We start from the raw sequence: 14,305 nt of genomic DNA on the forward strand, positions 1-14,305 counted from the left end.
GGGCTGCCGTGAATCTCTGAGGCGAGCAAATCTGCCAATAAGCGCAGGACCCACCAAGGCAGAGGAGGAACTTTGTCACACTATGTAATGATCTTATTAATTCTGTAAAATAGATCCAATGAACAAAAACTCTGCTAAAAGCTGGTTTCAAATGAAAAGGGACATTACCTTCATTCCTGGCTCTTGGTTTGTTGCAGAGAGTACCAGCTGTTTTGCTTCCAATTTGTAAATAAAACTGAACTAGTCTGTTTAAAAAAATAAAAAAAAGTGTTCTTACAAGAGAAATATAATACTGTTAGTTTTTGTTGTTGTTGTTGAAATGTCAAAACACAAATGCAGTATAAACAACTATTTTCTCTAAATCACGAAGATTTAGGTCACTATTCAGCGCTTCTTAATTTAGGTAAAATTTCCACCAAAATCAACAACCTAATAGGTCTAGGGAAGTTTTTCCCAAGTAAGGAGTAGTATGGGGTCTGTAGAGCAAACAGTGTTTGTATAGACAGCTGATACCATGCTTAACAAATGCACTGCTTGTACAATGAAATGTATCTATTCACTAACATTGAAAAAACTTTAATAGAATTAAAAAAATCATTCTGAAGCAGTTTAATGTGGTTTCATTATTGTGGCAATAAAACCACCTGGATTTCTATCCTTGTGAAACTACTGTCTAACAGCATAATACTGGGCTTTCTTGAAGGATGGGTTCATACTACTGCATTTGTGGAGATTTGGTAGCTCTTGTGAGAATGATATGGGAGAAAGACAGACACATGTATTATTTTTTGAAATTTTAGCAATAAAATTAAAATCCTAGTAATCCTAGTGCAATGTTTATGCACAGATTGGAACATAGGAATTACCATACTAGTTCAGAGCCAAGGTCCGCCTACTCCAGTATCCTTTCACTGACAGTAGTTAGTCCCTGAGGCTTCAGATGAATGTGTAAGAATCTGGTAATAGTTGTGGGAAAATCTGCTCCACACATTAGCGCTGATCTTGATCCCTAATAGTTAGAGATTGGCTTAAACCCTGAAGTATGAGGTTAACATCCCTGCTAAAGTTTTTATTATTATTATTTATAACTGGATATTCCTGATATCCATATAAATGTCCAGTCCCTTTTTGAATCTTAAGTGTTTGGCCTCAATGACTTCCTGTGGTAACATGTTCCGCAGGTTAATTATATGTTTTGTGAAAAAATATTTCCTTTGATCAATTTTGAATTTCCCACCTTCTCATTTAATTGAATATTATGAGGCAGGGAAAACAGAAGTTCCTAATCTACTTTCCCTAGACCATACATTCTTTTATATACTTTTATCCTGTCCCCCTTTAATTATCTCCTTTCTAAAATAAACAACCCCAATCTTTTCAATCTCTCTTCCTATTAGAGTTTTCCCATGCTTTTGATCATTCTCATCACCCTTCTCTGCACCCCCTCTAATTCTGCAATATCCTTTTTGAGATGAGGTGACCAGTGCTGCACTCAGTATTCCAGGTGAAGCCACACCCTTGAGGTATAAGATGGCATTATAATATTTTCAGTATTATTCTCCATCCCTTTTCTTATTCACTCTACCATTTTGTTAGCTTTTCTTACTGCAATTACATATTGAGCAGAGGTTTTCACTGAGCTGTCTACACTGATGTCCAGGTCCCTTTCTTGAGTTTATACAGTTGATCTGAACCCTGTATGGTGAAAGAGCAGTTTAACTTTTCCTCTCCAATGTGCTTTTGTTTTGCAGTTATCAGTATTGGATTCTGGTGTCATGTTAGATTTGGTGTTATGTTTCCCATTTGCATAGCTTGTTTAGGGGCAGGTCTTCACTATCCACCAGTATCGATCTATCGGGGGTCGATTTATCATGTCTAGTGTAGATACGATAAAATCGATCCCCAATTGCGCTCCCCGTCGACTCTGGAACTCCAGCTCATGAGAGGCGGAAGCGGAGTCAACGGGGGAGTGGCAGCGGTTGACTCGCCGCCATCCTCATAGCCAGGGAAGTCGACCTAAGATACGCTGACTTCAGCTACGCTATTCGCATAGCTGAAGTTGCGTATCTTAGGTCAACCCCCACCACTAGTGTAGACCTGGGCGGTGTCTCCGAAGTTCTTCACAGTCCTCTCAGGCCATGACCAACCTAAATAACTTTATGTCATCTGTAAATGTTGTTACCTCACTACTCATTTCTCCCCCGCTTCCTTTTCCAGACCATTAATAAATATATTAAGCAACAGTGGGACGTAGTGAAAAACCATGAGGTGCCCTACTGCTAACCTTTTGCCATGATGCCTATTCTTTGCTTTCTGTCTCCTAGCCAGTTTTGATCCATGACAATACTTTGCCTCTCCCCCCATGACTAATTAGCTTGTGTGGGAGCTTATAAAGTGCCTTTTGAAAAGCACTTACATAACCTATTTAAACATTTTACTTTGTTATTTTAAATATACTTATTTTAGTGGGTGAATTTGTGGGTTATGAAAATGAAAGACCATGGGCTCGATCCTCCACTCACGCTGATTTCATACCAGTGTTTAACTCCATTCTCTTCACAGGAGGTACACCTGATTTGCACTGCTACCAGTGAGCTCAAAATCAGGGAGTAGGACTATAGCCAAGCATAATGTAGTGCAGGTGCTGCACAAGTTTCACTTGCACAGTTGTGCATGAATATCACCATAATCCTCTAGCCCTGTTTCTTGACTTCTCTAAACCACAGTTTGTACTCATGCTCAGTTGTCTCAAACTGTGTGTTGTGTGTGTTATGTACTGTATGTCTACAGGAACTAGGATGACACTAGCAAGGTCATGTCCATCTGAGCCTTATTCTGGATCTAATCCCATATGCCCCAAAGTGAACCAATGTAGACCCTCTGCCCCATGCCTTGGTTTTGAAAGCCACTACCAGACCTGTATATGTCTGTATAATACAGTACTCGGGTAGTTAAACACTAGCTGGTGACAGATTTGAAAAAAATACAGTTCTATTGTAAAATCCCTTTTTTTATGACTAGTAGTTTCTCATGAAGACAGACTAGGAAGATGAAAATGTTATGCAGTAGGACCAGCCTGCCCAACCAATCTTTAAGGGTTTGGCCCAAAACAAGTCTCTGAGACTATTCCACAGCCATTAACAACAGAGTCTGCAACACAGATGGGAGCCAAATCAACCAATGAGCCAGATGTCATCACTTGGAAAAAAAATATATTCCACAGTTTTTATCTAGCTTCTGCAGCTGCCAGGCAGGCCCCATGTGTGACTACATTCACTGAGCTGATAGTGAAGGAAGCCACAGGGGAAAAAGATTAAGAGCAGGAGGCAGTGACTAATCAGTGATAAAATAGCATCCAGGTATCATATTGGCCGCCTAATGGATGTAAATACTGCAGGTGAAACAGTGTCCTTGCTATAGTGAGCCATGTTTTGAGAATAGGGCTCTTTACTAGTTTTAACAGTAGGTGTCACTATAGGCAATTAAAATTACTGGGGCAATTTTGAAACGCATGACAACTTTTTCATGCAAACCAGGAATGATAATAGTTTAAAAGCGTCAAGAAGGAGCTTCAACTCCAACTCTGTAAAGTTTGAAATATTTAAAAAAATTAAAACGGTTTCAAACTCTTTTAAAACCAGAAAGCTATCCATGTGAACGTCTGGAATTAAAAATGGCTTAGTACTAATGTGAAGATACTCCCTGGGCTTTACAATAGGTTTTCTGTGTGACAGGAGAAGTAATTATAAGTGCAACTTGCATATAAGTTTTACTATGATGTGTTTACTTCAGACATTATGCTCTGTTATTAACTGCATAAGATTCCAAAAATCTGATATGACCCATCAGGACACAGAACTAGGTGATCTCCTCAGTCACATGGTTCACGGAGTAGCAACTGCACACAAATACCAGCCAAACATGAGTGGAACACACAAAAAAGGCAGCTGAGTTATGTTGCATGCTGCCCCCCTCCAAGATGTCAGCAATCTCGCTGAAGCCCCTGCACACACAATACAATATGTAGGGTTCTTTGGGGCAGTGAATGGGCTGAAAAATAGTGGCGTTAGGGACTGCCCACTCTATGTAGTATGATCCCATAGAAATCACCCAAAAATGATGGGGCAAATTGTTGCATTACTTATTCCTGACCCTACAGGATTAACTCCCACTCCAATTTCTGCACCCCTTATAAATGGAGATAGTATACAGCAGCAGGCGGGCAGACAACGGCTCTGTGGCTATGCTGTCAGGATGTACAGGACAGCATGTGAAGAAGGAGGCTTTCTGCATGTTTGAGGCATAGATTCTTTATGGATTCTCTGGTTTTGTACAATTTCAAGGCCATACTTCCTGCCTGTTCCATCTAGAGCCCGCTGCTAAGCCATCCTTCCAGAGGCGTGAATGGATCATATTTTCTAGGCTGCCATTCCCTTGCATATCTTAACTTTCTCCCTTCTGAGTTTTTTTTTTTTCAAGGAAGGGAAGGATTTTGCCAAGAGTTTTCAAAAAGAGTAATTTCTGCTGGAGCATGCTGCATTTTCTCTCTAAGATGCGCCTTAATAATGTATTGGTTGCAGTAAAAACAAGAATGGTTCATACCCTCTCTCGCTTTACCACTATAACAATACAGGGGACACAATGCTAATATACATACATTTTCCAAGAAGCAGTATTTACTATTGACCTGATATTTGTGGTGTCCAGAGGGACAGTTCTTGCTTCCCTTTTGCCGGGACCATCGAAGTAAAGAGATTTCCCATCACTGAGTGTTCCACAGCCTGTTCCAACCTGACCTCCAGTTATCTTGTACCAGAGAGGGCTCAGCTTCCTCTCAAACCTGTCGAACATCTCACTGTGATTAGGTACATTAGACACACAGGTTCCATGTGCGGCTTCAGAAGAAAAAAATATATAGGAGATGCTTTGTTGAAATAGTGCTGAACAGTAAAGGTCAGATGCAGTAAATTGGCAAACGGTATTATTACTTCCACATATTAGACTCTTATGAGACAGCTTCATGATGAAACGATTGCACCTCCATTTAATCCTCTTTACAAACACCCTTTCTAGTCAAAATAAGCCTCCCTCCCCTAACCAGGGCCGGCTCCAGGGTTTTTGCCGCCCCAAGCGGTGCAAAAAAAAAAAAAGCTGCGATTGCGATCTGCGGCGGCAATTAGGGGGGAGGTTCTTTGCTCCAAGCGGGAGTGAGGGACTGTCCGCCGAATTGCCGCCGAATAGCTGGACGTGGCCTCTCCGGAGTGGCCGCCCCAAGCACCTGCTTGGCAAGTTGGTGCCTGGAGCCGGCCCTGCCCCTAACCTCCCTTCTCAGAGTAGCAGGATGTTTAATTTTTCCAGTGAATGTTGCAACTTTTTACGTTGATCAAACACAGTTTTTGCAAACAGAAAAGGTGTTATCCTATTGCTTCTGTTTAAGTGCAAAACATGTTAGTTTGTTGCTTTGCTGTTGTAGAGGTTCAGAAAAGTTGTATATGCAACTGGTTGTGTCAATCACAGTTTTTTTTTTCTTTATAAAAACACTTGAAACCACAAGTGAACAGAATTTTCCACAGAAGGTCTGTCATAACATATGTTCATTCCTGATCACATGCCATCTCGAGGCCAGGGGACTGAAAACAGAAGGAATTCTTTTGAAGATTGGCCAAAAAAATTCAAAGCAGACTTTTTAGTTTATAATATTTTCTCCAGTGTTCTCTTTTATCTCTTTCTCTCTCTCTCTCTCCCCATTTATATGGATGGCAACATTCAAAGGTCGTAATGGTCAGAAAACATCACTAGTGTATGTGCGCTTGTAATGTTCCATTTTGGCAGTGTTGGATTTACTAGCTCATGAAATGTGCTTTTACGGAATTAAAAAAAAAAAAAGATTCTCACTCCAGACTTGTGAAATTTATGACATCATGTTTTCCCTCTATAGCAGAGAAAAATAATGAGATGATACATTTTAAACATTAGTTCGTCATAAACATGTTTACAGCAGTCACATATAAATAATGTAGCCTTACCTGTATAGCCCAAGTCACAGAAACAGACTCCAGAGACACAGTCCCCATGACCACTGCAGTAATTGGGACAAGGCTCTGAGATGTAAACCCCATCTAAGCCAAAAGGGGGCACGTTCTTGTGAGAACTGCTCTCCTGGATCCAGCGGAATCTAGTCTTACTGTGAAGAAATGATAACCAAAGGCACAGCATTGCTGATTGCTTTAATATCCCTTTTATATTTCATCTGCTATCTCATGCTGAAAACTAAAAGAAGCGTTGCTAGAAGAGCCTTTATAAATGAGATACAAATGTGTGCTTGGAAAACACTGACCATTTTCTTTACATCCCTATATTTTTGTGAAATTTCCTTATGGATTTTCCTTCCAGACAGTTTCTTCTATGTATTGTGACCTCCTTTATTTCTCTGGCAGCACAATGCCCAATGTCGTGCACTGTGCCTGACGTGGCTTATCAGTAGGCAGGAGTGAACTGAATAGATGCTGTCTTTGTGATTTGGCTCCTTTTAGTTCTGCAAATAGCTTTAGTCACTGCTGAGCGGGTAGTTTTTAAATTGCTGAAACCCATTTGTTACAGTACTTAATAAAAGAATCTAGTATTGACAAGGATGCAGAACGTAACTGATGGTACAGTGTATTTATGTGTAAAATGCATATAGAAATGAATATTCAGTTATTACAAGAATTAGCTAATATCTGCAAATAATTGTAGGTAAAGAATCTTAAAGTACTTTGTGCACCTAACCAGAATAGTAAGTGTCTTAGTCCTGGGTCATATTATGGCCAAAAAACTATTCCTTAAAAACAATGGGCCAAATCCTCAACCAGTGTAAATTGGTACACTTCCATTATCTTCAGTGGACCTATACTAATTTACACCAGCTCAGGGTCTGGCCCATTGCTCAAGAAATTTGTCAATGAAAAAGGTGTCTATATAGAAAAATAATTTTTCTTTTAATCCTTATAATAATGATCAATTTGTAGGAGGATGACATCTGGGAATTTGCCTTGTCAGTGGTTTTACAGTTGCTAGTTAAAGGATCAGGAAGGTTTCCAGATGGTTTGTCTCCTGTCTGATGCTGGTCCCAGCTAGTTCTAACATCCAAAATGTGCTCATCATGTGAACCATTACAAGTTCCTGACTCTCCTATAGGATTGGAAGTTGGCTTGGAAAAGCTGTGAGTAATGGTCACAGGGATCAGAGGTTAACTGATTTACCCAAGGTCACACAGGAAGTCTGTGGCAGAGCTAGGAACTGAATCAAGATCTCTTGTTTCCCACTTCAGTGCATTAACAACATGACCATCCTTTTTACCCTTTCTAATGTATCTATTGTTTTTTTTCTACTATCCATGACCATGGTATCTGAGCGAGGAACAAGAGGCATATTTTAATTTGTCAGCTCTCCACCACATTCCACCAACTAACCACACAGCATATTCCAGAAATAACCCCAGAAGCACAAATTCCCAATTGGTACAAAACCAATGCAATGTTGACACTTTAGGAATCACATAATACTCTCCCATCCGTAATGCTAATCTGCTGAATTTATGATACTGGTGGTAACTTTTTTCTTTCAGTTGTGCTGGGTTTTTTTTCTGATCATGCTACTGAACATAATGCCAAACAGATTGCTGCTATTGATTCTGTACTGCTTGTTTTGGGTAAATCAAATCAGCTAGTGTCAGATTTGTGTGACTTGGCACCTGGTTTTCTTGGCTAATTACTGAAAAAACTTGTTACGGTACACACTGATAATTCAACTCCTCACAGTAAAGACACAGACTCCCTCTGCTACATGACATGCCATATACGGAAAATCTTTGCAGTGGAAGAAGCATAAGGAGTGACTGGCAGTCTGACAGGGCAGAAAACTGCAGATAGCAATAGCATGGCTGCACTGAGAGAGAGTTAGACAAGAGAGCAGATGATCTCAATCGGTGGGTGGTATATGGACAGACAGGTGTATAATTGCATGGTAGCTTTGGAGAGAAGCAGGAGGGATATTTCTATGTGGAGAACTAGGGGTATGCCAGACTTCAGAGTTTTTATTTGAGGATGTGGGAAGGCTGGAAATGGAAATGAGAAAATTTAAATAAGTTCAAGTAGGATTCAGACAAGGCTCTCTCTTTTGGGGCTTGTTAGAATCTTTCTAAACCTTTGAGGTTTTCTCATTTATATAGACCACTCATCAAGTTTCTATGTGGGTAGTGTGACTGATGGGAACTACTGAAAAATCTAAGAGCACTGATTTTTCACCTGCATTTGCAATGGACTATAACTTAGACTTAAAGCCATCTGATAAAGTTACCTCTTTTGTTTTGGGGTTTTCTGGCTATGAATACAATTTGACTGATTGGCACTACTCCATAGTGGAGTCTTTATAATGTTTATCATTATCCGATGACATGACACATTACATAGCTGCTCAAATACCCTTCCGTTTTTTTCGTCATCCAGTAGCAACTGTTTGCAAAAGTAATCCTGTTGAGACAGCTTATTTGATTCATATGACCTATCACTCTCTTGCTGGTGTTGCTGACCTAACTGATAAGCGTTAAGAAAAGTAGCACTATTATGAAAAGATTTATGTCAAATTAAAATGCGATTTTTATTATTGTTGCCTGTTGCCTTGTAATTTAATTTTATAGACTGTTCTGACACCTTTAAAATGAAAAGCTTTTCCCTGTTTTGTATGAGAAATGAATATATTCTTTCTGGATCATGTAGTATTGGCTCAAAGTACAGAAATCAAATTCACATGTACAGTAGAACCTCAGTTATAAACACCAGAGTTACAACATACAATACAACATATTAGGTATAACACTGTACTTGTATTTCTGCAATAAAGGACACAGACCCCAACTATTATTGGACTAGTATTCTGTTGCTTGTGTTCTATTCCTCTCTTCAACCACATACCTTATTTGGAACTGGAAGTACACAATCAGGCAGCAGAGACCCAACTTCCCCCCACCAAAAGCAAATACTGTACAGTACTGTGTTAAATGTAAACTACTAAAAAAATAAAGGGAATGTTTAAAAAAAAGATTTGACAAAGGTAAGAAAACTCTTTCTGTGTTCGTTTCATTTACCTTAAGATGGTTAAAAGCAGCATTTTTCTTCTGCATAGTAAAGTTTCAAAGCTGTATTAAATCAATGTGGGGTTGTAAACTTTTGAAAGAACAACCATAACATTTTGTTCAGTTACGAACATTTCAGAGTTACGACAACCTCCGTTCCCGAGGTGTTCATAACTCTGAGGTTCTACTGCATAATATAATTCACAGAATTAAAGACCTACAGTACCTGGCTGCAAGAGATCTTGGAATGATAATAGTAATTCTTGTCCACTCCTCAAAGTCTCCTGTGTAATACATGGATGGCTCACTCAGCTCCCGGGAACTTCCTTCACATCCTTTGATTCCAGGAGATGCAGGATAACAGCCCTCTTTCACAAGTGACCAGAACAGACCAGCATCATGGGAATATTGAAGGAGAACTGGAGCAGAACTACTGTACTGATTAGTGCAACCGATGTTCAGCTGTAAGAAATATGATAAAAGCAGAGTAGAGTTGATGAGGTGTAGAGACCTGCAGTTTTGTCTTTGGTTATCAGCTGCACCTAATCTGTAATTTTAAAATTTGTGAGGCAGAGTTCCTATCAAATATGGAAACCCAAAGACAGATCCCAAAACATAATGGTCTCTATTTCATACCTGAGGCATTCCCCAATAAAAATCTTTGCTGCATCTTTGTTGAGGTTGCTGGGCACATAAAATGTGATGCTTGAAAGTGGATTTTATGCACATAAAACATATTAGGTATAACACTGTACTTGTATTTCTGCAATAAAGGACACAGACCCCAACTATTATTGGACTAGTATTCTGTTGCTTGTGTTCTATTCCTCTCTTCATAAATGAAAGCAAAATGCAGCCTGCACATTACACCTGCACCAGGAGGATTTGTGTCCCCTGAGACACAATCCGTCCCAACATTCCAAATACAACCCAATGCTTAGGGATTTGGCCACATACCACAATTTAGTCCATTGATTCCAGCTGGATTATGTATGTGAGCAAGAGGTACAGGACTAGTCCCCAATATATAGGCAGCTTGATTAAATTCAAACAGTACCACCAGCTCTCAGAAATAAGAACGTACATTAGACAAACGTCAACTACCACTTTCAGTTTTCAAATTATTACAAGTGTAATATTTGAAAAACTGATATTAGCTTTTATTATTGACCTGTAGAAATTCTACATTACTATGAAATATTTGTAAAACAATGCCAAAACATTTATGACAAATTATGATAAATGTGACTATGCTTGGGTTTACTAGGCAAAATTATCCCCTACACTGGTATTCACAATGGAAACAAGTTCTCCAGGCACCTCAGTTACAAAGAACACTCCTTGTTTTATGAAGTACCTCCTTTGTAAAGTCTGGGCAATACATTGGCAATGGGGATGTTGGGGAACTAATGGAGAGGAATTTCATTCTGAAGGTCAGTCAGGGATAGGAAGGAAGGTGTATGAATCTCACCTCTCCTTCCAAAATAATAAGTGGAGGGCAGGAGACCTCTAGAACATGCCAGTGATGGAGCAGAACACCCTTTCGCAACAAAGGAGTTATCAAGAAGAGGAGTTCCTAGCTATAGCTAGTTAAATTATTCATTGCAAGAAAAATTCTGTGAAATTTTGCCATTTTTATCAAATAAGGCCATATAGAAAAGTCCTATAAAATGTAACAGGGATAACATTAATAAGGTCCTGTAGAAATTACTCTAGAGTCTACAAAACAGAAAATGCTATCCCTTCTGTAGATTTGTGAACCATCCTGTATAGAATTCTATAGAAGGGATATGGTTCTCTATTATATTCTATATGCTTATGCAATAAGGGAATTATGCCCAAATAAGATGTTTCATTATCTCACCAATTCTACCCCGACCATTCATAGGTGATGGCAAATGGAGAGAATAGGTTTCTAATTTTTGCTGGAGCAAGAAATACTAAATCCAAAAAGAAAAAGAGGTTGAATTATGCTAAGCAGAAATCATTCAACTATTTCACAAGGATGTATAATTATTAAGCATGGGGGGAAGATGTACAGTTTTACCTATATATCAATAACTTTTGGATTGCAAGTGATCACAGACAGTTAAAATCACCGTGCCCAATCTAAGCAAAGTCTATGATGGAGTGCTCATCTTACATTTAATACTCCACTGTAAATATCTGACAATCTACTGGCAAGCAGGTAGTAATACATACCATATCCAGACTGTAATTATTACTGTCTCTATTTCCCTTATAACAAAAAGAGCATGAATAACTTCTATGGTTAATTTTAATACTGTGTAAAACACAACATTTAGGACCTGATTCAGGAAAGCACTTAAACATATGATTAAAGTTAAGAATGGCAATGGAACATAAGCAGGTTGAAGTTAATCACCCGCTTAAGTGGATTCCTGACCAGAGAGAGACTTAAACACCTGCTCAAGTACTGTCCTAACTTGAGACCCTAATCAATACACACAAAGGAAAGAGTTATTATTGCTTCAATAGATACTTTTTTGTTTGTTAGTTTGTTACTTTGCTAAAAGTTTCAAGAATGGAAAGCATTTTAAATAATGTCTGCTTTATTTAGACTATACATCATGCTTGGATCCCTGCTGAGTATAACACCTACAGAATGATGATTTTGTCACTCAAGTAGAAAAAGTGTCAAAATGTGATTAGCATATTTTTCTGGTGAAATGGTATTTACATAGTTAAGTGTTTTTTGTTTTGCAAAACTGTCTTAGGCACAACACAATGAACACTGATTTATGTAATGTACTGTAGTCCTCAGATGGTATAGTATTTTATCATCATAACTTCTAAATGGAATGAGATTATTCTACAAATTCCCTTACTCTAGCCAACTTCCTATTTATATAGGGTGACCAGATGTCCCGATTTTATAGGGACAGTCCCAATATTTGGGGCTTTTTCTTATATAGTCTCCTATTACCTCCCACCCCCTATCCCGATTTCTCACGCTTGCTATCTGGTCAGCCTATATTTATATAACTGTGGGAATTATATTGAAAAGCTGCCTGTAAACATCTGATCTCTTTAATAATTCTGTTTGTAAATTATTCAGTATCTGTATCCACCAATTATGTAAGGACCATGTATTTGTGGCTAGCTCATTAAAATTGCATTGCAACCGACCCCCAGAATTCACCAATGGGATTTCATTATAAACTCAATAAAATTTTGATTAGGGTTCAGAAACAACAGCTTGTCAAAGCAAATTCACTTCCTTTTGAGTTTATATTCTGATGTATTGTCACAGCAAAGAAAATTTTGTAAGCCCTTTAAAGAAGAGAATGCTAATTGGAGCCTATATTCACTGCCACAATAAAAGTTAATTATTTAAAAAATCCACATTGGTGTATAGAACAGCTTGTAAATTCTTAAATACTTTCAAGTATAAAAAAATGTACTCATGCCACATGGAAGCTTTGTAGTCACTGGGTCCCAAATGGGATACAATCTCTCTCCACACCCCACACCCCATTGCAGTAGCATTTCCTGATACTGAATGGAATATAATGACACTTCAGAGGCTTATTAAAAATATAACACGTTTTTAAAATTTATTTTGGTGAAACAAACAAAGCTTTCCTGTTCTATGGTTGTTATCTTTTTCTTTCAGAAAGCAGGGTCTTAGTTAATAGAGTACGACAATGTATTTATGTCCTTTGCATCTTTTACACAGGCAGAAATGGGAAGGATGTTTTTCCACCTTTAATCTCACAAGTAGTTCTTATTCATATGAGCAGTCCTGTTAAGATCACTATGATTGCTTGGGTGAGTAAGAAATATTTACATGAGAAAGGGTTGCAGGATCAATGCTCGACACCTCAACCTGAACTGGAGAGATCTGAAAGAAAAGAATACCTTGAACTGCAGGACATATCCAGGTTTCAGTGTTAAATCCCGAGTCACAGCAAATCGATCTCCATCTGATTTACCAAATATCATTGCTGAGGGAGTGGCAGAGCAGAAACTTTCATTTTTGGTCATCCCTTCATTAGCCAACATCAGCCACACACTGAGCTGGTTCATAGGGTAATCAAATGCTGGTTTCTCATAAAAGTTCTGGCAGAAATGAAAGAGACATCAAACATCCCACCACACAATGAAGAAACTTTCAAACACTCTTTTCTATCTCGATGAACGGGGAGTTACGCGTGTAAATCACTTAGCACCAGGATTAGGTGCTCCACATCTATTATGATAAGGGTGATACAAATACCTAGACAGACAAGGATATACCTGCAAATACTTCAGTTTTCTTTAAAAGCAGTCAGTAAATTCAAAGAAAACTCATTAAGGTACCTATTTACTGACATTGCTTATTACCTGTGGTAATGTTGGGTTAATGACAGGAATGATCTGCTTCTGCTTTTCTGACAAAATGATGATATCATCAATGGCCCACTGGTCATAGCCTTCCCCCGAAAATACTGGCTGCCACCAGCGGAATCTAGTACAAGGAGTCTTTGCAGCAGCAGGAAGCTCAAGATAGACAAATCTAAAAGACAAGATTTTAGCAGAACTATATAAACACTCAGTTCTTAAAGAGACATATGAAATACTGTAGAACAGAGGGTGGAGGCCAGAAAAGGTAAAATCTGTTTTACAGGTGGGAAGCCTTAGAAATCTTCCAAATCCTTGGAAATCAGCTCCCGATCTGTAAAATGGGGATAATGATACATCCTTTGTCTGTCTTGCCTAGCACAATGGGGCCTTGATTTCAGAAGGGCTTGTAAGAAGCTACTGTAATAAAAACAATAAATAACATTAATCTAGAAAGCTATCATTGAAAGCAGGACTCTGTTTCATAATAATTCTCCATAGCAATATCAGAAGACGATTCCAGCAAATTAGGCATTCCCTTTTTGGTGACATCCTTAGGGCAAGTATCTTTCTGATAAGTATAGGAATAAGAATAACAGTAACACAAAGAGTTATTTTATGTCCTACTTGAATAAACTTCATTCAGTACCATTGACTTGGACATATTAGAACTATGTCTTATGTGTAAACAGAGACTATTTTAGTCCAAACAATGTCATACTTTGAACTAATTAATTAGGATACACATTTTGGCTGGTTCTTCATTGAATACAACAGGATTTTCAAATGTTCTCTGTTTAGCACATATTAAAGGAATGGCTCCTATGTTGTGAGTTATTTTTAACACAT

General features: G+C 38.4%; 1 protein-coding gene across 2 annotated transcripts in view; it reads right to left on the minus strand.

Moving 5' to 3' along the window:
* Window positions 1-14,305, minus strand: part of RELN (reelin) — a 452,511-nt gene that overhangs the window by 84,929 nt on the left and 353,277 nt on the right. For both annotated transcript variants that reach the window (XM_008172472.4, XM_065557727.1), the window contains exons 26-31: window positions 13,460-13,631; window positions 12,995-13,195; window positions 9,339-9,574; window positions 6,027-6,184; window positions 4,688-4,895; window positions 169-245 (exon numbers count right to left, since the gene is read on the minus strand). In XM_008172472.4, coding sequence (XP_008170694.3) covers window positions 169-245; window positions 4,688-4,895; window positions 6,027-6,184; window positions 9,339-9,574; window positions 12,995-13,195; window positions 13,460-13,631 — 1,052 coding nt within the window. The remainder of the gene's footprint in view (window positions 1-168; window positions 246-4,687; window positions 4,896-6,026; window positions 6,185-9,338; window positions 9,575-12,994; window positions 13,196-13,459; window positions 13,632-14,305) is intronic.

The sequence above is a fragment of the Chrysemys picta genome, chromosome 1, assembly GCF_011386835.1.
Source record: "Chrysemys picta bellii isolate R12L10 chromosome 1, ASM1138683v2, whole genome shotgun sequence".
In the NCBI taxonomy this organism is placed as follows: Eukaryota; Metazoa; Chordata; order Testudines; family Emydidae; genus Chrysemys; species Chrysemys picta.